The 26,059-nt window shown below is 42.4% G+C and overlaps 1 protein-coding gene across 10 annotated transcripts in view; it reads right to left on the reverse strand.

Annotated features, from left to right (window-relative positions):
• Nucleotides 1-328: 328 nt before the first annotated feature.
• Nucleotides 329-26,059, reverse strand: part of ABCC9 (ATP binding cassette subfamily C member 9) — a 129,419-nt gene continuing 103,688 nt past the window's right edge. For 7 of the 10 annotated variants that reach the window (XM_075121693.1, XM_075121699.1, XM_075121697.1 and 4 more), the window contains 11 exons: nt 22,921-23,023; nt 20,426-20,527; nt 12,344-12,464; nt 11,508-11,638; nt 9,959-10,037; nt 6,680-6,788; nt 6,344-6,447; nt 5,359-5,492; nt 4,927-4,989; nt 2,451-2,630; nt 543-681 (listed from right to left, as the gene is read on the reverse strand). In XM_075121693.1, the coding sequence (XP_074977794.1) occupies nt 2,493-2,630; nt 4,927-4,989; nt 5,359-5,492; nt 6,344-6,447; nt 6,680-6,788; nt 9,959-10,037; nt 11,508-11,638; nt 12,344-12,464; nt 20,426-20,527; nt 22,921-23,023 (1,084 nt within the window). In that variant the 3' untranslated portion in view covers nt 543-681; nt 2,451-2,492. Of the gene's footprint in view, nt 682-2,450; nt 2,631-4,926; nt 4,990-5,358; nt 5,493-6,343; nt 6,448-6,679; nt 6,789-9,958; nt 10,038-11,507; nt 11,639-12,343; nt 12,465-15,929; nt 16,641-20,425; nt 20,528-22,920; nt 23,024-26,059 lie in introns of those variants that run through there. The other 3 variants (XM_075121710.1, XM_048826528.2, XM_048826553.2) reach the window with 2 other exon arrangements.

Raw genomic sequence — 26,059 nt, forward strand, 5'->3', positions numbered from 1 at the left:
AGGCTTTCCCTTTTTGGATGCTGCGACATTATGCTTTCAAGGGAAGATTTTTATCCTTGGCTTCCAAAGATATTTTGGCAGGCAAAGCTTGTCTGTGGAATGCATCAGATCACACCAAATGTCATGTAGTTATTTTTTTCCTCGGGGAGGATACCCTGGGGGCCCTGTAGCTCTCATGATAAATTAAAGCATGTGATCACTGGTTCGAATGTAACACATGCCATTCCTAAAAGCAGCAAATGCTTTTGCTCATTACAAGGAAGAAAAATGCAATCGATGACTCCCAAGGAAAATGCCAAACTCCCAAGAAATCAAATTGTTGCAAATGTGTGTGGGGGAAGTTTAATGGCATTTGGTACAGTGACACTTTTATTGCTTTGAGGCATACATGGATTGCAATGGGTTTTATTATTTAAAGATAGACACATGAAGAAAAAAAACCTTTGAAAAGGCTAATGTGATGCTACATTGAATAGAAAATATTTGGATTTCATTTGTTTAAAAATTAGCTATTAAAAATACAGCATGCGATTTAGTGACCCTTCACATGTCAGCCCGGACGAAAGAAGCAAAGATGCCGTCTTCTCGAGACAGCAGGTTCTCTGGTGTGTCATTCTCCAAAATATTCCCTCGTTTCATCACAATGACCAGGTCAGCAGTCAAAATAGTGTGAACCCGATGCTGTGGTAAAACAAAAGCATACAGAAATTCTCATTACAATAATAACTTTCATGTAAGACCTGATCCAATGCCCATTAAAGTCAACGGTAGGAGTTCTATTGTCTTCTGTAGGTTTTGGATAAGGCCCTATTCAGCAATTTTAATCCCAAGGGATCTCAAAGGAAATACATATGCAGATGCTTAACTTTCTGTATGTGAGATGCCCCTTTGACCTCAATAGGAGTACTCAGATGTGTAAAGCTAAGCATGTTCATGAGTGTCTGCAAGATTGAGCCCTATGGTGCATGGTGTTGAACAGCTCCGGAGGGGTTTGGAATATACTCAATGCTCATTGACTCAGGAAATTCTCAGCACCCTCCATGATTGGGCTCTATGGAACTGGCCATTTGGAACTAAACTCATGGATGTGGTTCCAGGAATAAGCCCTGCTATATATAGGTACATGATCACTGATATACTCTTGCCTCTTTGGGATGCCTTGATCAAGGACACAGACAAATTGTACTCATAGAAAGTACCATTTGTTTTTTCTGTGATCATGCAGATTAGATGAGGCTTTGAGTTTGATGTTTGTATTAAAACCACACACACAGCATGGAATCCAATTTTTGTGCCAGAGAGGGTTGAGGGATGGGTTGATGCTGGTGTGATTTGGACTTGTCATTTCAGGCAAGGCTGAATCTTACACCAGTGGGTCTCAACCAGGGGTACGCAGAGATCTGCCAGGAGGTACATCAACTCATTTAGATATTTGCCTAGTTTTACAACAGGCTACATAAAAAGCACTAGCGAAGTCAATACAAATTAAAATTTCATACAGACAATGACTTATTTATATTGCTCTATATACTATCCATTGAAATCTAAGTATAATATTTACATTCCAATTGATTTATTATAATTATATAGTATAAAATGAGAAAGTCAGCAATGTTTCAGTAATAGTGTGCTGGGGCACTTTTGTATTTCTTTGTCTGATTTTGTAAGCAAGTAGTTTTTAAGTGAGGTGTAACTTGGGGGTACACAAGACAAATCAGACTCCTGAAAGGGGTACAGTTGTCTTGAAAGGTTGAGAGCCACTGGCTTATACCACTAATGTGTGTCATCTGGCCGTTTCTAAGGGAACAGCTTGCTTACACTTGGGATGAATCATGTGTCCTGCGCCAAGTCCAAGCGGCAACAGTTGCATTAAAGGAACAAAGAGTTTATGCTTCATTACTTTAAATGCCTGTTTTTGTTTTGTTTTTGTGAATTTAGCACTGGTGCATGAGTGACAATCCTGGAGAATGAATGAACTCTGCCATTTAACCATAGCACACTCAAAATGGTAGTGCAAGTTCTTCCCCATGCTGTCCTACCAGTATAGTTCAACCCCACTCTGGAAGGGCATACTTAGGGGTGAGATCGTAGTTCAGTTTCCAGACTAATTCAGTCCTTGGTCTCTCTTCTGAAACTACCAACTAAAGTGTCATTTATGATGTGGACTCATGTCCACCCAGATCTGGACAGACATATGCAACTCATTTCAGATATTATTTTCAAAAGCAATTATTTATTAAGTAGTTAATTATAATTTGTATTACTATGGTATTAGACTGATTACTCTATTAAAGATAATTAGTGCCTTCACTCAAGCAGGATTTTGGACTTAAAAAACACAAACACCATTTGAAAGTACCAGAATGCAGCAAATGGCCTTTTGTACCTGTCATCTCAGAGCAGCAGAATGATAGCAGAGCTAAGATAATTAAAGAGCTAACGGTAACTACCAGAGAGCCAGAAGTCTTGCGAGCAGTGTGGACTGAGAGAGTCTACTTGTTAGTCTTCACCAAAGTGGTGAACAGGCCATCCTCTTTGAGGAGCAAGTTTGAAGCAGTATCACACTCAGCTAGAACACCATCGGAAAGGACTAACACAATGTCTCCATCCAAGATCTGAGACACTCGGTGCTGAAAAGAAGAACAGGTAGGTGGGGAGAAAAAATAGGAGGAAGGATCAGCCACAAAGGAAGAAAGAACGTGAAGCCAACGGAAGGAAAATGCTTTGTGAAGAACAGGAAAGCCAAATAAGCAAATGCTATTTTTCTTCAAACAGCGATGTGGAAAACAGAAGGCCATAGACAAGTGATATTTTAGTGAGAGAAACAGTATAAATCAGACATGAATTGGAATGACAGTTTTATGAATGGGAATTTGTTTGTTACTGGTGTGTTATGCTTTTATGGATCTGAGGTTCTTAAAGCCCGTTATACATGAGCTAGATTAAGTGATTTTCCTACGATATCACAATGAGTCACTGCTACAGCTGGAAACAGAACCCAGTAGAGATGACTCCAATCTCACGGGCTAACCACTCGATCACACCCCCGAAAAAGCAAGTGAAACAGCTGTTGAAGCAAAAATTTATTTCACACACAAAACATCTGACTGCCAACTAAACACATCTCAGGGTTGAATTACTTTAATATATATATATATTTTGGAGTCATAGAGTTTATGGCCAAAAGGAAGCACCAGATCACGCAGGGCATGTCTACACAACCACTTAATGTATGACAAACTGAGGTGTAAATCTATAGCATTGCAGCGTATCACACGCTAACTGTCCATGTGGGCTCTGCTGCTGCACACTATATGTTCCCTAGTGAGCACTAATGTACTGGGGTTTATGACAGTATGTCAAAGCGAACTAGGGAATGTTTAGTGCTCATCAACAGGTTCCACATGGACAGTTAGTGCATGGCTGTGATGAAGCAGAGAAACCACCCACCAGCATGGAAAGGGTTAAAGAGAGCCTTTGGGCCAATGCCAGACCTGGAGTGGGGAGAAAAGGAGGGAGCCTGACTCAGTTTGGGGCTGACTGGTGAAGAGGCAGGAGCTGGCTGCCTCCCTGCCTTAAGGGAAGGATCACTAGCTTGCCAGCCAAGGCAGCCACCAGGAACCAAGCTCCGTCTTCCTGGCCAAAGGAGAGGGAGAAAGAGGCCTAGGAGCACCTGGCCTGAGAGGAACTGGGTGACCAAAGTGCGGAGACCTTGTGGGGGTTCCGACCCCGCCAAACTTATGGCTGCCCCTCCCAGAGGAACCTGGGACCGCAGCAGGACTCTGCCCAGGGTCCATGAAGGGGAACTACTAGAGATAAGCCACTACTGCAACTTAGACTATGGGGCCCTGCACCACACGCAAGGGGCAACAGTAGGAAGTAGCCCAGGGCAGTGGATGCAGACTCCCCACTGGGAGAGCCCCGACTTAGGGGTTGATTTACACAGGGCCCTTGGCTGGGACCCAGAGAAGCGGAAGGGCCCAGGTCTCCCTACCCTGTCCTACCTTAAAGACTGAGGCACCTTGATCACAGAAGGAGAGTGCTGGAAGTCCAGTACTCCAACCACTAGGCTGTCTGGCCTTCCAAACCCCCGTTACAATGGCACACTGGCGCGCTGTAGATTTATACCCTAGATTGCTGCACGGAAAGTGTGTGTGTACAGACATGCCCATAGTCTGACTTTCTTTTCATCCCAGGGCACTAAACACTACCCTGCCACCTCCACACAAAGCCCAACAACCAGAATTAGACCAAAGTATTACAGCCCAGAAGAGTCACAGGAGGGATCAAGGTACAACAGTGCCTGAGGCTCCTGCAATGGCAGTGGTCTTACATATGTACAGAATCCCTGGCCTATCCATTGGCACCTAGAGCTGATTGAAAAACAAGGGGAGAAGTTACAAACAATTAGCTGAAAACATTTTCTTGGTTGTTGTTGAGATTTGAATATTTTCCACCTCTTCAATTTTTAAAACCACGATAATAAAACAAAGGTGTATGGGAAGAGAATAATCCAATTTGAGACACTACACTGAAAAGCTTTTAAAGTCACAGTTCATGTTACAGTTGTAGAAACTAGCGATGGGTCTAAGCAGCAAATTTCAAATTCGGATTTTGAACTAGCCCCAAACTTTGGTGGTGGTAGAATCCAGTGTTTTAATTTGAGCTGAATAGCGAGATTAAGCTGAATGGGAAAATTTGTAATGGGATCCAGATTCCGATGCCAAACTCCACTGTAAAGTTCTGGTTGTTCAGATCTGAGGGTTTTCACTTGGCACACCTTACAGATAGAAACTATTTGCAAAACTATGGAACTAGATGCAGGTTTGAGCCTGTGTCTTAGTTCTATTTTCATAGCAATAATTAATTGGTGAAAAGCAAATATGAGGAAAGGAGGGAGGGGCATCTGCTGGAGTCGATACTTACTGCTATCGTTACAACTGTGCGGTCCACAAAGGCAGTCATCACAACCTTCTGCAAAATGTTTTCCTGTCCAGAAAAAGTTTAAACAGTTATTCAGTTCTATTACTCATTATGTGCCCTTCACCATCAAAGACTCAGGACCATACAGTATATTGCATTCTATCTGTGTGGTAGACGCTCACTGATGTGATGCAACACAGCTTGGTAGCAGGATTCTTCTTTAACCCTTCTCCCCTCACCACAGAAATCAAAATTAAAACCAAAAGAACTGAAAAATAACTGAAAGATTAAAAAAACAAGTTATCAGTCTCCCCCGCCTAGGTGTCATGAATGACAGCTAGGGAAGACAGCACCAACTTCTTGGCCTCAACTTCCAATGTGTTTTTGCCTCTTAAAAGGCAAAGCAACTACCAGCAATGTAACTGATATACTCACTGTGGCCATGTCAATAGAAGCTGTGGCTTCATCCATGATGAGAATGCTGCTCTTGCGAACAAAGGCTCTGGCCAGACAGAAGAGCTGTCTCTGCCCCACACTGAAATTCTCTCCCCCTTCTGTTACTACCGCATCTGTAACATAGTTAGTTTTAAGGATTATGCCATCTAAATGCTGTTGTCTTGTTTTATGCAATTGCCCATACAAATGAAAGAGCAAATCAATATCACAAATGACTTTCAATTTACACCATAAAATCTCCATGTAAGAGCTGTTCAAACATCAGTAATACCCCTGAAAAGTACACAGAATATCATCTCTGATGAGTGTTGGAATGCAATGATATGGAGGAAACTGAACGCAGCTGTTGGGACCATCATCATGAGGACAATAGACCATCTCACATGATCATGGAGTAAGGAGTTAACGTGTTTAGGAAGGCCTAGTGTTATGTTTTCATAATATGGACTGTGTATAATTGGTTTTCCTTCATGAACCAGACCTGGAATGCAAAGGGAAATGCTCGATCAGTGACATAATTAGGAGATGCAGCTGTTGGAGCTTCATTTGGCAATCAGAGAGTTGCTGCTGCAAGACTAAAAGCTTTTAACCCTTTGACAATTAGTCCCCCCACCCCACCTGTTGATGTGCCACATCAATATTTCCCTGAATTAAGTAGAAAGCTAAAACATCATTCAGCAGCATAGCATGTACATTATCTCTGGTATACTGTTGGAATATTCATCAGGGCCCAGATCCTGAAAGGTAGGTAGGTATCTAATGTTAAGCATCTAAACACATCTTACAATCTGGGCCCAAGTGCCTGCCTCCATTACAGGGAGGCTCGAAGTATAGAATGCACTGTACAGTACGCTCCCCTTGTCCTACAGAGAGACATTGAAAAGTCAAACTGTTTCTTCGTAGCTATATATGGATATGGCTCTTTTTTAAGGATTCATGGGTACTTGGCCTTGTTCAAACATACCAAGACCTCCTGGCAATGATTTGACCATGTTCTTCAGCTGAGCAATCTCCAGAGCTTCCCAAAGCCTATCGTCAGTGCATTTGCACTCTGGATCCAAATTAAAGCTGCAGGGGAAAAAGTGACAAAGATCCAGAAATTATTGTTATATGCTAGCATCCTGGCCTATTCCCAGGACACATTGTGGCATTATGTTACTTGAGCTCTCTGAAAAGGTTGTGGAACCAGTAATAGGAATTTAAGGTCCCCGTCCTTGCATATCACCGCATCCCATAGCTACTTCTGTGGTACCCTCTCCCAAGCAACCCTAAAGGTCATACAGTGAGAATGGATACCTACCGAATGGAACCACTGAACAGTATGGGGTCTTGGAGAATAATTGAGAGTCTGGAACGGAGGGTGTGCAAGGGCAGTTTACAAATGTCTATTCCATCAATCACAATCTTCCCTGTTTGAAATGACACACAGAGTGAGGACATCACAAGCATCATACTATTTGTAAGAAGCATATGGAAAGATTAAACATAACTGTCTGAGACTGACTGCATTCCTTCAGCTGTTTATGGCTCTATAAACATGTGGAAGGTGCTCATATATAACACAACCCAGAGGAAAACAGGAGTATTGATGCCCAAACACTGTTCTCTCTCTCTCTCTCTCTCTCTCTCTCTCTCTCTCGCTCTCTCTTTCTCTCTCTCTCTCTTTCTTTCTTCTTCTTTTCTTTTTTCTTCTTCTTCCCTTAAAGGACACACTTTGCTTCCATGCTGATGATGCCATTAAAAGGATAATTTACTGTGAGCACCCTCGGATCTGCAGCCAAATAGAGGAAGAGAGAACAAAAGCAGCTAATGTAGTTGTCATATTTTGGCCTCTTCTGGGCCCACTGACTTCAGTCTGAGTAGGATTGGGTCCTTTGTTTCAAATTTATGCCAGTTTATTTTGCGCAGTGCATTCAAGTAGCCATAACATGAAATATCAAAGCACACCGAGAACTTTAGAAAGATTTATCTAAATTGAGTGACTTTTTCACAAGAGGTGGCTGAGTAAATGAAGAACATGTCCAGTTTTCAGGCATTTTAATCCCATTAGTGTCAGTTTCCATAGATCAGTGTCCTCTAAGGATAGGGTAAGAGATTAATTACAATGCATATTGTTCAGCTACCATAAGAGTAATGGGAACAATTGCATTAATCACCCTGCAGCCCCAGTAAGTCCTTCCAATAAAGGAAGCTGCATGTAACAGCTGGAATACTCACTAACGTAAAGGAGATTTCATCACCACATCAAGTCAGTGAGTGTGTGGGTTTCACCTGGAAAATTGCCATGTGGTGTGTGAGGTGTGGCAACATTTGGCATTTAGAGAAAAAAAAATTACAGGCCAGATTGTGACCAGCTGCTCTGCCAGTAGGAAAGGATGAGAAGAGCACAAGAAGTCTCTCCCCTTAAGACTATGCACAGGAGCCAGGTACAAGTGCAACTGCTGAGCTTCCCAGAGCACAGGAACTGTGGTGGGCAGGTGTATAGAAGGGACTAAGATGAGGGATGTAGCCATCAGGCTCAGTCCACATTTGCACTGGGAAGCCCCAGCAGGGACACTGCCTCTGTGCGGCACAATTTCTCCTGGAGCTCCTGTGTAGCTCCGTGCTGCTCCCAACATGAGGATGTGCCTAAACTGAACTTGCTAGCCCTATTGCGAATAATGATTAAACCCAGATCTCACCCAGGCCATGACAAAGGAATGGCAATTCCAAGCGGCCCATCTGTCATTGTCAGTTTTCATCATCTTGTAGTTTGTAAACCATACAAGGCTGTATCCTGCAAGGTGCTGAGTGCTCTGGCCCTGACCCAGAGAAGCAGATAAGCACATGCTTAACTTGACTGCAGTGGGATCACCCACATGCCTGAAGTTCAATGGGGCCAGGATTTCTTCCATACTGTTTAAAATATGATTATCTTACATTTTCACTCAGGCAAAATTAGATCACTGGCCTTCAGCTGTGGCAGCATAAACTTAACTACTTCTGCCTCCCCACATGCAAAGCGGGGAGTCTGGGAAGGAGGAGACAGGACCTTGGGGTGGGGGCGAAAGAGGATTTGGCTTTACTGGTGAGTGGAGGAACATAATCTTGAGGGGAAACCAGGATGATCTGGGGAGGTCTGGGAAGAGAACAGAGGAAATGGGGATGCCTGAGGCCATGTCTACACTACCAGGATCAACGCTGCTGCGATTGATGCAGCGGGGGTCGATTTAGTATGTCTAGTGAAGCCCCACTAAATCGACTGCAGAGCACTCTCTGGTACTCCACCGGAACACGAAGGGTAAGGTAAGTCGATGGGAGAGTGTCTTCTGTTGACCCAGCGCGGTGTAGACACCGCAGTAAGTCGACCTAAGCTATGTGAATAACATAGCTGGAGTAGTGTAACTTAAGTCGACTTACCCCTGTAGTGTAGACAAGCCTGAGTGGGACAGGCAGGGAAGAGCAGAGAGGAAATATGGGAAATAGGGAGAGGAAGAAGGGGACATTAGGGCAGGATGCCAAGGAAAAGAGAGAGGGTGGGTGAAAAAAAAAGTAAAAGATGTGAGCTCCCAAAGAGGAACAGAAAGCTGGGGATCCTTGGTGGGGAATACCATGGAATACAGGTGAGTGCAAAGAACTAACGGAATGAGGAAGCAAGATGGACACAGAGGATGAAATCCTGGCTCCACTGAAGTCAATGGGAGCTTTGTCAATGAGTTTAATGAGGCCTGGATTTCAGACAGAGAGCAGAAGAGATGGGAGCAAAGGGACCAGAGACAGTCTAACATGGGAGAGAGGAAGAGAGATGGACAATAGAGAGTTAAAGGGAGACTATGAAAGAATCGAGCAAATATGAGAAGAAAGTCAATGCTTTCCAAAGAAAGAAAAATCAGAGATACAGGAAGAGTGGAGAAATAAGAGAGACAGACAGATAGAAAGGAGATATATGAGAGATGGAGAGGAAAAGATGGACATAAACCAATGAATTAAACTAAGAGCATCTGATGTATTTATCCTCCCGTATCTGATTGGATTTCACAGGCAGACATTCCAGATATATAATCAGTTCTGGGTGGAAATGATGGAATGCCTTCGGAATAAGAGCACTGCAGGGGCCTCCAAAATCATTGGAATCCTTAGACAGCTTCTATTGTAACAGTGGGGAACCACAATAAAAGAAAAATATCAAGGAACTGCATTTATTGAGCACCTGTTTCTATTTTACTCACATGGAACCACGTTCAGTTATGGCAGATGTCTATTTTGTGGGGAAAAATCTATAGGCACCAGAGAGTTACATATTTTCTCTTCCCATCTAGACACAGTACATTATTCTTTCAGATCATAAAATAGGGACTTAGTACCAGATCCTATGATGAGCTGAGCACTTTCTGCAGAACTGAATGCTGCTGCCAAGAGGTGCTCTGGACTTTGAAGGATTGGGTGTAATACACCTGATCCAAAACAAGTGTTTTGAGAGGACAGAAAGCCTAGACATAAGCCTTAAATCTGCTTGCTTGCTTCTGAAGAACTGGAGTAGGGAATGGGGTAGCAGTTTCACAGATATAATACATGCTAATGGGGATCCTAAGCAACTAACCATCAAATATGTCTACCATTCTGAAGAAAGCCAAAGACAATGATGATTTTCCGCTGCCAGTGCGACCACAGATCCCAACCTGCAAAGCAAAGGAAATTGTTTTGTTCTGAAGTCGATCTTGGGGAGAAGGGAATTGTGAGCAAAACTCACAGACCCAGTAAGGAAATTTGAAATTTAATCCATATTGATAAAAACCCCAAACCAACTTAAAAGCTAAGGGATAAACATATGGCTGCACAGGAGTTGGGAGAGGATTCCACAATGTGCACTCCCACAAGGAGCATTTGTATGAGGGCTGCTACTGATGCTGGGGAGCACAATGATGGGATAGTTGTGATTGCCTACATTGCTAACAGATCCAGTGGTGAGGGGGACATGTATGTAACCATGGTCTCACCCTCTGCTCACCAGTGCATTTCTTAAGGGGACATCAGAAGTTAATGTATGGTTTAAGAACCATGGGTTTAAGGTGCTAGATATGAGCAACGTACTGAGAGCTCAGGGTGTAAATCGGATCAGATGCTTGGCCATGGTGATTCTTGTTCCCACACATACAGGTTAGCCTGCCCAGCAAGGCCTTGATTTAGCATTATGCATGCGAGTAGTCCCATTGACTACTCATGTGCTTAAATTTAGAAACATGCTTCAGTTCCTTGCTGCATCAGGGCCCGAGGGACTCCTCTTCTCCCCATCAAAGGCAATTGAAAAAGGCAGTATCAAATATTTTATAGCCAATATAAAAGTGAAATATCTAATATCACAATAATTGCTGCTGACAATGCTTCTAGCATTTATAATAATGATTATTATAATATAATTAATAGTTTTTAATATATTATATGGCATTATAATACCATATAATGGTATTTCTATAACACCTTCCACTTCAGGATTTCCAAGTGCTTTACAAATGATCATGAATATTAACATTTGCAAGGTAGGTAAGTCTAAGGGCTTGTCTACATTACCTGCTGGATCGATGGGCAGCGATTGATCCAGCGGGGGTCAATTTATCGTGTCTAGTCTAGACGTGATAAATCGACCACCAAGTGCTCTCCCATCGACTCTGGTACTCCACCAGGGCGAGAGGCGCAGGCGAGAGAGTGTCAGCCGTCAACTTACTGTAGTGAAGACACTGCGGTAAGTAGATCTAAGTACGTCAACTTCAGCTACGCTATTCACGTAGCTGAAGTTGCATAACTTAGATCAATCCCCTCCCCCCACCCCCCCCGAGTGTAGACCAGGTCTAACTCATCCTCATTTTACAGATAGAATGTAGTACAGAGCTGTTAAATGACTTGCCCAGAGCCACACAAGAAATCTGTGATGAAGGTGGAAATACACAGGTTCCCAACTTAGCCCTTTGCTTTCGCCACAAGGCCATCCTTTGGGTGCAGCTAAAAATGTTGGCTCTGTTTGCACAGCTATACATTCAAGTATTTTAGATGCTGTTCTTACTAATGAGCCATCATTAGTGGGGAGTCCTCGTTTCCACAAATGACAGAAGCTGCTATAAAGGTATCAGCCTGAAGTGAGGATGGCACATTACCTTCTGACCTGGTTTGATGTAAGCCTTGACATGCTTCAGAACAGGCTTCAGGTTATTCTCATACCGGACACACAAATCTTCAATCTTGATTTCCCCCTCTTGTGGCCAGTCTTTCGGGACTTGAGAAGGGTCTGAAATATTTGTAGTAGACAAAGGCAAATGCTATCTTTGAGTCACGCTCATTGCGCTTTCCCCTTTACCATGCATCCATTTGTAAGCACATTTGGAATCCTTTCTTTGTTCTGTTCCAAAGGAGCTAGGGAGGATGGCACCTGCTGAGACTGTGCCCTCCGCTAGTGCTGAAAACTGCAGCACAGAAACATTAGCACTGAGCTTCCTGATCTTGACACACAGGATGAGTGGGTTTGCTTGTGCGGTACTCTCGATGTCATTGAGTGTACACGCAGGTAAACAGTGGTGGATCAGCCACTGGGCCAACGGGGCCTGTGCTCAGAGGCCCAGGACAATTGAGGCGCCCTTGCTCCCTGACCCGCTCCAACCACCCAGCACTCCTGCCAGGGAGTCGGATAGGGATGTGGGGGCTTGTTCTGCTCCATCTGCCTCACGCTCCTCCTGGGGAGCAGGGGAAGGCCCCATTTCCCCATCAGGAGCACCGGGGCAGGATGGAGGGGGGTGATGCAGGTGGACACGTTGGGGAGAAGCCCCCACTTACTCTGGGCCAGGGACCCACAAACCCCTAATCTGCCTCTGTATGTAAATGAGAACAGAATTTGGCCCAAGGTCTCTGTGTTTTTTGCATGATCGTGAATGGAAGAAATGAAATGTGCTTGCTTTTATGGTACCTGCAGAAAATAAAAAGGATTATAGTACAATACCCATAGTGCCTTCATAGTTCTCAGACTCCATGGTCAGGAAACTGTTCACTTTTTTCACTGCACCCATCTGCACCTCCAAGTCAGCTAAATTTCTTACAACCCAGTTCAAATAGTTGGTTATCTGCATCACATAATGAGAAGGGGAAAAGACCTCAAACACAATTTGTCTGGTAATTGTTACGCTGTTGGATACGGTTTTGATATGTTTGTAGAAGCTTTGGGCCCGATTTACCACAGTGGGCCTGATTTCAATGGAGTTTCTCCAGGCTAAAACTAGTACAGCGGCATGCTAAATCAGGCCCTTTGTCTCCCTTTTTCCCATCCCACCCTCCACATTAATGAATCATGTCCCAGTAATGTAGTATTCTGCACTGTTATTCCCATTTTGAGATACAGAAGCACAGAAGCATTTTACCTCCAGCAAACTGGCCATTGATTTGAGGCACCTCGAGTTGTGGGTCCCCAACTTATAGTACCTAAGGCGTCTTAAATTGGACAGCTAAAATTTGAGGAAAACAAAATCAGTGGCTACATCTGAAAATGTTGTTTTTAATAATTTGTCAAAAGCCACACATCAGTGGCAGAGCTAAGAATAATTCAGGATTTCCAGTGCTGGGCTTTAATCACTCAGCCAGAGGTTCTCAACTGGAACTGGTGGAAAAATTACATTTTTTCCCTCCATTTTTTTTTATGATTTTTTTTTCATTTTTGTCAAATTTTTTCATCAGAATGTTTCAGGTTTTCATAAAAATAAACCAATTTTCATTTTTTTTTTGGAAACTGAAAACTGAATTTTTTTTTGGAAGGGGACTGCAATAAAAATCCCACATTTTCAATGAAAATTGAAACTTTTTCATGAAAATTTCCTTACTGTTGAAAAGCCATTTTTTGTCAAAAAATAAGTTTAATTCTTTTTTTTTAAACCAGCTCTGTTCTCAACTTTTTTCATACCATAATGCCCGCCTGTAAGAGAAAAATGTTTCAAGCCCCTGCTGCCATAACTTATGGGACCCCTCCACCATCCAGCCATAAAGAAGGGGAATATGGTTGTGAGCTGAGCCCCTGAGAGCTGTTCATGACCCCAACCCATTCATTAGACCATTTTTCCTCTCTTTACCTAAAGCAACATATGGACTGCAGCTCCCTGAGCTGTTTAAGTTGTGGAAGAAAAATATAGAAAGCTGAGAACCATAGAGAATAAAAAGCTTTTCAGTTGAAACTGCAGTGATCCCATTATTTCCAAAAAAACCAGGAGTACTTGTGGCACCTTAGAGACTAACAAATTTATTAGAGCATAAGCTTTCGTGGGCTACAGCCCACTTCATTGGATGCATAGAATGGAACATATAGTAAGAAGATATAATATATATATATATATACAGAGAAGGTGGAAGTTGCCATACAAACTGTAAGAGGCTAATTAATTAAGATGAGCTATTATCAGAAAGAAGTGACATAACAACAAGTAGTGAGACAAAGTCCACAAACAAGTCCTTGCCTCTGCACTGAAGAGCATTTTACAGTTCTTCCCAACCATAATAGCAACAATATGACAAACCCATTTGACCCTGAATCGCACCCAGAGGTGCTTATCAACATATCTACTGGACCGCATGTAACAGTAGATGTACAAGAGTCTCTATTGAAAATAGCAGATGTTGGTGAAGAACAAATGGAAAGATTTATGAGAAGTGCACTTGATTCGAATGGCACATGTAGCTTCTTCAGTCCAGTCAAGAAATCTGGCATCAAAACATTTGATGACATGGTCAAGAAGACCAAATTTAAGTCTGGCACTGGTAGGGCAATCACAGCGGCTATCAGTCCAGAAATTTTCTGCAGAGCCCTGTCCTAAGCAAGATGCATATTCTTGGTCTCCCAATGGGACCTGTGCCTATATCCCTCTTCCATGCTGATGGAACAAGAAGAACAGACAAAGCTGAGTTAGGGCTGTCACACTGTCTGGAGTGCATGACCGTGAGTGCCAACCTCAGGGCAGACTGTCAAGAAGCAGGGCAGAGACCCCAAACTGATTATATTTTCTATAATTAGATTTCATCAATTCAGTAACAAGTGTGAACTCCTAAAGCTTACCATGGAGTCACAGAGTCCCCTTGGACATTCCAGTGTATCTTGCCACCCGGGCAAGCTGGATTGAATGATAGATGGTTGCTATAAACCAAAGACCACAAAACATTCAGGTTGCTCTCAGTCCCAAGAGACCAATCACTTACCCCAGATCAGTTTGTACCTTAGAGCACACACCAAAGACAACGCTTATAGCCAATTCTATAGTAAACTATCTAAAGATTTATTAACTGAGAAAAGAAGTGAGATAATTATTACAAGGTTAAAGCAAGCAAACTTATATAGACCAATGAGTTACGGGCTATGGTTTCAAAAGGTGACAGAGTTGTAGTAAACTGTCAGCTCTGAATGTTTTTAGGGGTAACCCAGGTTGACTCTGGGGATCTCTGTCTCTGTTTCATAGGTGCAACCCTGTGAGAGTCCTTACAGCAAAAGATTAAAACATTTCTTGTTGGCTATTTTTATTTCCTTCTTCCAGAATTCAAACTGATGGGATAAGCCCTTTTGCACATAGCCTCTTCCTGGGTGGAAGGGGGCAATTTACAAAGTCTTTGTATTGTGATGTCCCACAATGACCCATTTAGTTCTGATTAAGCCTTCTTGATGGGCAGGAGATGATCCCTCCTGACTGGGTTCATAGTTTCAGAGCAAACATTTTTACAGTTACAAAGCAAAAACGTATAATATCTTTATCATAGGCTACAAGGTGATATTTAAGTAAGATTAAAGCATGCAGCAATTTACAAACATTTCACATAGTCTAAACACTGAAGATCTTGTTATAAGTTCAATACCCATCTTAACCATACTAACACACAGGTGAAACAGACTGGTTTCCAGCAATGAATTCATCAGTACTCAGCTGAGGCCTAAAGCCTTGGCAAAAGCTGGCACCTGGTCTGCCAGAGTCACAAGGGCATCAGCTGGAAGCTCAGGCTGAAAGAATCTATGAGCTAGGAGCATGCTACAAGGAAACCACAGTGTATATCACAGATACCATCGCTGTCATACAAATCATGGCTGGAGACAAATTCCACACATTTGATGAATTGGCTGCTGAGTATGTGAGGCAGGTCCTAAAAGGTTTTGACAAAGCTAATTCTGTAATTGAAGTATTTGATGGATATGACAACAGTAACTCTGTGAAACCTGCAGAAAGATGGCACCGGACAGGATCTAAAGTTGGATGCAAGAAATACTAACTGGTGGATGCCCTATTCCTGCATGGAAAAAGTTTCTAAACATGGCATCCAACAAGCAGTCACTTGTAAAATTCCTGTGTGACTATATGGTTCAAAATGCATTTGAGGCTGTAGGAGCATGTTCAACACAGATACTTCTTGCTGGAGGCTTTTTCCATCACTGGTAGAGGCGTTGAAGAAGCCCAAGACTTGCGCAGTACTCAAGAGGAAGCAGACACAAGTATGCTTCTGCATGCTATATGTGCCAAAATGGCTTTTGGGTCCCTTGGTATTAAAGGAACTATAGTAATTAGGTCACCTGATACAGATGTTTTGGTCCTTGCTGTTCACTACTTTCCAAAAGTGTAACATACAGATAACATGTGGATTGAAACAGGCACCACGACCAGCCCAACTGACAAGCGTCGCTTCATACCTGTGCATGCAATTTGTGACACTCTCATGCCAGACTTTTGCAATGTACTTCCTGCTGTACGTGCATTAACAGGATGTGACGCTCTGTCATCCTTATTTGGTATTGAGAAAAAAAAATCTGTGTTAAATGTTGTCAAAACAAAGGGAGCTTACTGCTTAGGAGATCTTGCCACACTGTGAGAGAGTGATGGACAAGCCACAATTTGTGCAGCAAAGAAGTTGGTAGCAATGCTGTATGACCACAGTGAGAAAGAAAGGAGACCCCCAGAGACCTGAATTGCTTGTGCCTCAGTCTAGCCATCATAAAGTACAAGTCACTGGCCAAACTCCCACCATGTGAGGTCAGGTTTGAAGAGCATGTCAAAAGAGCATCTTGGCAAACAAATATTTGGATGTCTTTGCTAATAGGTAAACCACATATTGGCTTATCATTGCAACATGGATGGACAGATGTGGATGATGAACTACTTCCTACAGTCTTCAAGGGCCCAAGGGCATCTGAGCTTTTACAACTCCGTAGCTGTGCCTGTACCAGGAGAGGTTGCTGCACAATTAACTGTGTCTGTTGACAGAACAATCTTCCCTACATAGACCTGTGTAAATACCAAGGCAATGAAGACTGTGGTAACTCGTGCACTCTCAGCGCAGATCATATGATGAACAAGATTATGATAATAATGTTGACTAGAAATGTCACCAGTGCTACTACATTTCAATGAGACCTGTACCTATTTATTATTAGATTTTGTTTTACCCTGTAGATTGTTATTGGGATGCTTTAAGGTCACAAAGAAATCTAATTTTATGCCTTGAGATAATACATAGCTATATTAAACTAACAGAGAAATACAAGTATTTCAAAGTGGTCATTTTAACATGTTGATGGTGCCATTTCTTTTTCTTGTTTCTATGGTAATGGCACCATTTGACAGCTCTACATCATACCTCATCTTAAAGAAGACATCATAAGGTTTCAAATGATGTATGATGTGCATGTGTGTACAGAGAATACATTTAATCAATCAAATCTGTGGTGTCTGCTGATCGCCTGCTATAGGAACAGATTGTTGGAGGTACACCACTTCCTATAATATACATGGGTAAAGGGCTTTTTTAGCAATACTGCATATAGTTTTGTATCACTACAATACTACATAGAGTCTTATTTCCTGCAAAGAATGCCAGTAACATACCAATATTGTTCTGTAATACATTATGTTCAGGTAAGATTGCTAATGCAAAAAATAAAAACCAGCAACAGAAATTATAGTTATAAAAGGGAAATAAAACTTAATGTTAAAACTTTGTATTCAATAACACAGCTTTGGAAATTAAAATATAAATACCAAATCCCTCCAAGATCATCTGTTTTTTTTTGGGGGGGGGGTAATTAAACTTGTTTTTAGAGCTAGTCAGATAAGAAGAATATGTATTGTTCATAGATATGTTTCCAAAAATCTGACTTGCAATTCAGTTTGGCCATATTCAAGCCCTTTTTGTTTGTTTCTCCATCAATATTTAGACAACTAGCTTCTGTTTATGGAGGTGCTATTATTTGTCTGAACGCCTACATTCATGCCTGAGAAAAGAGATTCATTGTTGGCTACATGTTTATGAAGAGGGTGCTGGGCAACAGCAGCTGAGCCAGCGCTCTGGTCACTGTAACTAATTAATTACTCTAGAGTAGACCTCATTACGAAGAGCTGTGCCTAACTGATGGGCTGAGGAGAACGAAGAGGCTAATTAGCCCATCAGGCAGATGATACAAAAGGCACAGGAAGGAAGTGAGAGAGGGGAAGCAGAAAGAGTGAGTGTGTATGTACCCATGCATGCCCATGTGCTGTCTCTCAGAAGTGGAGGCTACTGTAGGTGTAAGGCTGTACAGTGTGTAAGGGTGGTGAAAGCAAATATTGCAAATAAATTGTAGGAGGTGTTTTACCAGTGAAAGATCTCTGAGCCATTTGTGGGCTTGAACAGAGGCAGGAGCAAGCGTGCCAGGCCACAATGTTATTTGCAAGTTGATTTTTTTTTAATTCCCCCATTTACAAAATGTCAGTCATCCAGCCAAGAGTGAGAAAACAATACCATATAATGTAGGTGAATTTATTCTTAACCAAGAATGAATAAATCACAGGCTGCGGTTTATAAAATGGCTGTGTAAGGTTAGGGGGCTAAATCCACACTGAGGTGCTTAAATAAGTAGCTTGACCTCAGCAGGAGCTGCTGGGTGCTAAGTATGTTTGAAAATTAGGCCACTTATTTAGAGGCCTCAATATAGTTTTAGGAACTGAACTTCAGGTGTTCATTTTTATAGAGTTAATTCATAGACAACCCATAGTCTGTGAAATGATCCTATGAACACAGAAAAGTGGGGAAATACTTTGCAGTTTGTTTGCAAAAAGGAAAGAGGGATAAATCTGCCAAATACAAAGTTTGTTATGAATAACAAAATTCCCAGTTCCACTCATTTGCCACTGAACAAGCAGTGTTACAAATAATCAATAGATGGAGTTTAAAAGTAAATAATTTGCACTGAAATTCTGAAATAAGTTTTAGTGTCAGTCAAGAGTCTTCAGCGGTATGCAAGAATGACAGAGTAATTCCTAGGAGTAGCATGAAGAAATTCTCTTGCCATTTAGAAACCTAACTCCATGTTCAGCTTTGTAGGCTGGAGGTTTACTGTGTTTACAGAAAATCCTGCTGCTTGGGGAATTACAAACACAGATTTGATATAAAAGCCTGGCATCCAGAGAGCTTGGCATTTCATTTAAATCTGCATCAGGGTTGTGTAACTGCCAGAAACTTGGATGCTTTTATGCGTTGGAGGGGACTGGGTCTATGATTATGAGCTACCAAGGGACAGCAGTATGAGTGCTTTGCTCTCATCCAGTTCCAAACATCATCACATTTGGGCTCCCAAAGAGAAACAAATGAAAACTTGTCAAGAGGGGTAGCCAATGATTGAACCACATCCAAAGTTTTGCAAGTGATGTGCTGGGGCATAAAGAGGGAGGTAACAATGTAGAGATTATTTAAGAGGTTTTTTTTTAAATGTTGTCTCAAACTTTAGTTAACGGCTGACTCTTTCTCATCTGTTTGCAAGCAAACTGGAAATACAAAGTAGCTACAAACCTTGAACGGACATCTCGGAGTTTCCAGATATCTTTGCTAACTAAACAGCATTAGAAGGAATCTTCTGAATGTGCTGTTAACATAACTTATTGGAGCAGATTCTGGGCCACTGATAAGCCCTCTTTGTGCTGATACAGCAATAAAAAGGGATTTAAAGCCATCTTTAAGGCAGCCACTGATAATTCCCCGGCTGACGCTTCAGACTAGCCTACCACCAAGCCCAGTCTTGGTGCTAGACCTATACCCAATGCCTCCCAGCCTCCCTCCCTAGCACTAGTGCTACATAACTGGCACACTGCAGCCTGCTTTCTACCACCCCATCCATGAGACTCTTCCTCCTCCTCCTGTGGCTTATTTCCTATTACCTCCCTTAATTTATTCAATTATTTTTCTCTCAACAATATAAGAGCACCCATCCTAAGCTCTTGACATACCTTGGGCATCGTTGACAATCTTTTAAAAATACACCTATCAAGAGAACCATCCATCACCCCGATTGAATTAAATAACCAACAATAACATTGCTAAAAAAATAATTAATCAACCTCCCCCCTACACACGCCATCAAAATCCCACCCTATTCCTTCCCATTTCCAGCCATCTCTTACCAAGCAAGGAATAAAAGATGGACCTTGTAGTGTGTATTGAAGGCTAACAAACTTTGGTGTCTATGGACCTGGGAAAGGAGTGAGTTTCAAAGATCCAGGGCCCTCTTGCTATCCCGCTCAGCAATCTGCACAAACCCACAGCCTTAATCTCCTTCACCAAGACATTTCACAGCTAACTGCTCCATTCCCAACCCTCGAGACTCCGACTCATATTCAGAATTGGATAGATAACAGTACTCAGCATCTGGTTGATCCCAAAAATGTGGAGACATCACCTCTGATTTTGCAAGATCTGTTGGATCATCATTTACAACTGGTTTCACGTTACACAGCCTTAACAACATTGTACAGTGCAAAACAAAGTGCACACAAGGGCCAAGTATGCACTTCTAATTTTCTTTCTATCCTTGGGAACACACGGGGCCTGGGAATTTTTTGGTTTTTAAATTGGCTCACAAGACCTGAAGCAAGTCCAAGTTGTCCTGAACTCACTCAGCTTTGGCCTGAATCCATTATTTGCAAGATTGTTTCTTTCGAGATTAAGGAAGTTGGAAGATAACCATGTATCTATATTTTTAAAACCACCTTAAACCTACTAGATTAGTCTCAAGTGTCTTGATGTTTGTTTTGGTACGTACCGTCAGTGCGTACAGGAGACCCAGGCCCAGAAGTCCAGAATCAGACCCGTGGGTGATGGACGTAACAGCTGCAGTGAGAACTATGCAAGCACCCAAATAGTCCTAAGAAGGAAGGAAGAGAAAAAAAAGACAGATCCTATAATACAAGTTGGATAAAAAGTCCAATGACAAAATAAAGCCTTATAATATCACAAAGCATCTTCTATACTTCCCTTGCCCTCAGTTCAGACATTTAAGGTTTCAGAAGGGACCAGTCATTTATAGTGCCCAACATGAGACACTTTGAAGGAGCCTGATATTCAGAGGAAAAGTGATCAGCACTTTCTGGAAAACAGACCCATTTAAGTGCCTCAAATTAGGCACCAAAAAGCAGACATCCAAAATGACTAGTCACTAAAACAACCTTCTTCTTTGAAAAATCCTTTCCATCAAAAAAATGACACTCACAGCACTGACACTCCCATTTGTCCCAACTCCCCAGCAGAGTTTTGATCCCAAACAGGAAGAAGTGCCAGAGACTCCATGAAGTCCACTAGGGACTTTGCTATTGCCATTGGTTGTATGTGGAAGTTGCTCAGTTACTAGAGTGATGGAGACCAGTATAAACCTCACAGATGGATGATGAAATAAAGGAGTTATTTTATATGCATCATTTTAGCCGAAGATTTTACTTGTCCCATTTGGAGGTGAGAATACTTCACCCTAAAGGTGCAGTTTGCGTTCTGTTTTGTAGAACTCTAGCTATTTAAAGATGGATAAAAACCTGATTTTAAAAGAAACCTCAATCCATCCTCTACATTTACTATCCAAATTTTGCATCTAATGTCAGGACTTCAGATAAAAATGATCAACTGTAGATTTCTAGGTACCTGATGTGATTTGTGGACACAGTCAGGTCACTGATACCTAATTTCTATAATTTGCCCCTGCAATTCTCCCATGCATTTCAGAGTCAGCATTTTTTCATCTGATTTTTCTCCTCTTTCCATCCAAGAATCTTTCCCTCTACGATTTGCAACGAATACTGCTCAATTAATCTGCTTGTAGGAAGATGATAGTAGCCTCTAACCCAATCTCTGTAGCAAGAAAGTGCATTAGATATACAGTACGCTTGGGTGTCCATCAGCTGTTGGAATAGGAGCTGTGCAGTCACTCTGAAACCCATACATCTCTGTGTGATAACAATGCCATTGGACACAGCCAAATTAGCTATTTCTTGGCAACACTGCATTCTTCCACATAGTATTTTAAAAATCCCAAAGAGCTGATAGAAGAGATATGTATTTTTGGAGAAAAAACAAGAAGTCCTTGTGGCACTTTAGAGACTAACAAATTTATTTGGACATAAGCTTTCATGGGCTAAAATCCACTACAGCAGGTCCAACATCAGGAGATTTTTAGAAATTGCAACAGCTTGTACCAGGGCTGGATTTTGCCCTTAAATTTCACCTTTCTTTTATTGGGTACAAATGGGGCATCACTGCAGTTCATTGACACTGTACAGGGCTGAACCCTGCGATCTTACTCAGAGCCAGATCCTGTCCAGAGTAGGAAATGGAGCAGAACTGTGCTGCCCCAAGGGAGTCCAAGGAGGCAGAATGCCACATGGAGATCTCAATATGCAGGTGAAGTGTACCTGACACTAAACCATTCCAAGGATGAAGCTTTGGCCCCAGTCTCTGGCACAGAGGGAAAGGACATGGGCCTGCCTACTCCTTGGCCCTTCTTTGAAATGCCGGGTGAGTAGGGAGGGAGCAATAATTCTGCCTGACCCTTGTGAAGTCCGTAAACATGGAGGTTCCTTATGCCCCACTCACTGAGAACTTATATCAAGGCCAAGAATCTGACTCTCTGTTTCGGGGTGTATTGCTGCCAAATCCCCAGCTCTCCCTTACTCAAGGCTCAGTTCTGCCATCTTTACTCAAGTCAAGCAGTATTTTACTCCACAAATGGCCCTATGGACTTTGGAAGGCATCCTGGCAGAATCAGGCTGTGAGGGAGATCCTCAGTCCTGGGTCCATCATTTGGGAAGTGCTTTGGGGTCCTGAGAGATGAAAGGTGACATAAAAACCAAAAGCAGAATTATTGCAAAGTTGGCAGAACTACCAAAGCCCCTTTGAAAATAGTTTCCACTTAGGCAGGGCCTCAGATGTTGCACGGTAGTAGAAGAATTTATTTCTGTGAACAGAGAGTCTTATTTCAAAGTTATGTAGATATTTTCTGTTGCACTCTTTTCAGAACAATCAACATCCCAACACCGAAGTATGAAGGAGCCTTGTATTTTCTTACTTCAAGCCAAGAAAGCCAAAAAATAAATAAAAAACCCTTCTGCTATAACATAAACAACCCTGAGCTATTTTAAGGATCACTGTACACAAAACTGTTATATCTCATTGTGAGATTAATTTAAACTATTATCTAGCCCTGTGCATCAGGCAAAGTCTCTGTTTGCTTCCAAGGTTTCAAAACCATAGCGGGGACTAAACTGTACGTACCGTCCTAACCTCCAGCCATCTGTTGGCAGCTGACAGAAACAAGTAGGCAATGTTGTTTGTGTCCGTCAGTTCCAGCATATGTTGTTTAAACCTGGCTTCATGCCTGCAGACAGCAAAGTGGTTACATTATAACACACACATGCACAAAAGTTTCAATTGTTCTAAAAAACCCGACAGCTTGCTGAACTTATTGTGTCTTTTACCAAACTTAGGACAAAATTCTCCCCTCAGAACCACACCTTACTCACACTAGGCAGTACCTTGTTCTACAAATGGTAGCACTGGGTTGGGTTGTGGGTCAGAGTGCATGTCTGTGAAGCATAGTAAGGGGGAGTGGGAAACCCTTTTACATCCCTGCATAGGTTAACCAGACCAGATGTGAAGCAGTAAGCAGGCATTATTTACCCACAACTACCCGCAAAATCAGGTGGATGGGGAAAGGAAAAGGCAGAGCCTTGGCTCCCCTCTCTCTCCCAAAATGCTAATCAACTGAGATAACCTAACAGCGAGTTACTACACCCTGGAGCAAGGGTGGAACAGAGATTTCATATTTCAGCCAAAATCTGACTGAGAAGCCAACTGCCTGAGTCCTTCAGCACAACCAGTGCCTTTCATGTATTGGGCTGATGGACACACCACCACCATTCAACCCTTTACTTCAGCCATTTCCTCAGACAGCCACAAAATGTCCGAAAAACTGAATAATAAATCATTTCTAAATTACAAAAGCGAATACGTGTTTCAGCTTCCAGTTGGTTTTCCCTCCTGTGTAATAGTAATGATGTTTAGAAACCAGTAAAATACTCAATAAAAGGCTGGTAGATTATGTAAGCCTCACAACTACTCTTTGGGGGCATGTCCCCACTTGGTGTAAATTGGCCTAGTTCGACTGAATTCAAGGGATTTATCGTGATTTACTACAGCTCATCTGGCCCTTGGTGCTTTCCCAGCCTGGCAGCCATTTCTTGCTTCACATACTACTTAATCAAGTCCTAAGCATTATCACTTAAAGAAATAGCCAAATTTCACTCAACAGCTCATAAACTGTTTTACCACCGCAACCCCTCCAATTTCAAAATAATTGTATTTAAAAGTTCAGGACCTTGCGGTGAGAAGATCATAACATGGATGGCTGAAGGCCATCCTTGATGTTTCCCAGTTGTCCCAGTTTTTTTCTTGGTTATATTTCATATGTTTTGTAGATGTGGTGGGCAAAGAACCTTCTGTCATAGCAGTGAGTGGGAGGGTGAAAATACAGTGAATATTCTGTTAGTGTCTTTCTATTTGGCAGTAACCCCCCTGTTTTCCTAATGGAAACTCTGACACGCTCAATCTGCTTATTTTCATGCAAATCCAACTCATCTTCTGAACATTCCTAGACTTTTATCCTGTCAGATGATGAACAGGAAAGGTCACTGAAATCTCAATCTAATTTAACTGTGGTGCTTTGTGGTAAACTACTTGAGGGAGTTCATTGTTTCATCCCGGTACATAATGAACTCAGAAGGTAGGGGGTGACTAAAAAGATAATAAGTAAACATTAGCTTGCTGAGAAAGCCCTGAGACTCTGGAGATGGAAGGCTGGCTTGACGGGGATAAACAGATGAATGGAATGGAATGGCTTTGATTCTCACCAGGGGCTGTGGAAAATTCGAGTGACCAGATGTGATCCTTCCAACCTGATGCTTCCAGCTTCTCAAGGGCTGCCCCTTGCCCCCTGCCATTCCCAGCCCATTTTGGTTTTCTAAAATAAAAGGACTGATCCTGCCAGGTGCTGAACTCCTCTTGAAAGGCACTAAGCATGAGTACCTTCCATTGATGATAACATGAGGTGAGGGTACTCAGAAATGCTCAGGAGGCACTCAGCACATTGCAGCACTAGGTCCAAATTTTGGTCCACTGGGTTAGCAGGTCATCCGGATGGATAAAACTTAGTATTTCATTTTGGATTTAGGGCTTTGGTTGCACTACCTAGCATCTCTTCTGCTGCGAACGCAACAGGACTTTTGCCAGTCCTGCAGCAACCCTCCCCATTTTTCTCCCAATCCACAGCCATGGCAGCAAGAACCTACAGTGAGTGATGGAACAGAGCCAGGAAACACCTCCATTTACTGTGGTGGTTAGAGGATCACTGGTCTCTCCCTGGCTGTGTGCTTGCTTGCCGAGTGCCTGCTCACTTGAAGTTTACAGTATGGTCTGTTTGGGGGCTGTGAAAGCCTAGCAGCCTGCAAGGCAAGGCTGAGAGCTTTCTAAGGAGGCTCTGGCCTGCCATCCTTTGATCTCAAATCCCTTTAAGCTCTGTTCATGAGGGGGTAGGCTTAACTCAAGGGAAACGTAGCTGCTCAATGTGGAGCTGCAGTCAAAAGAGCTAACTGAACGTCAGGAACCATTAGGAAAGAGATAGACAATAAGACAGAAAATATCATAATGTCACTATATAAATCTATGGTACACCCATACCTTGAATACTGAGTGCAGTTCTGGTCATCCCATCTCAAAAAAAGATATATTAGAATTGGAAAAAAGTATGGAAAGGGGCAAAAAATGATTAGGGGTATGGAACAGCTTCCATATGAGGAGATATTATTAAAAAGATTGGGACTGTTCGGCTTGGAAAGGAGGCTGAAGGGAGATATTGATAGAGGTCAATAAAAGATGTGGAGAAAGTGAATAGGGAAGTGTTATTTATCCCTTCACATAACACACAAACCAGGGGTCATCCAATGGAATTAATAGACAGCAGTTGTAAAATAAACATAAAGAAGTACTTCTTCACACAATGTATAGTCAACCAGTGGAACTCATTGCCAGGGGATGTTGTGAAGTATAACTGGGTTAAAAAAAGAATTAGATATGTTCATGGAGGATAGGTCCATCAGTGGCTATTAGGCTATATCTACACTGCGCAGCTTACAGCGGTACTGCTGTGCCACTAAAGTCTTGCCACTGTAAGGCACGCAGTGTGGTTGCTCTTTGTCAGCAGGAGACCTCTCTCCCGCCTACAATCTCCCACCAACAAAATTAAAGCACCCTCAACAAGGGGTGGTAGCTTTGTCAGTGGGAGAGTGCAGTCCGCATCGTTACTTGTCCACACCGTCACCTGTCATTGGTAAAACTTTTGTCGATCAGGGGTGTGTTT

This window comes from Caretta caretta, chromosome 1, assembly GCF_965140235.1.
Source record: "Caretta caretta isolate rCarCar2 chromosome 1, rCarCar1.hap1, whole genome shotgun sequence".
Lineage (NCBI taxonomy): Eukaryota > Metazoa > Chordata > Testudines > Cheloniidae > Caretta > Caretta caretta.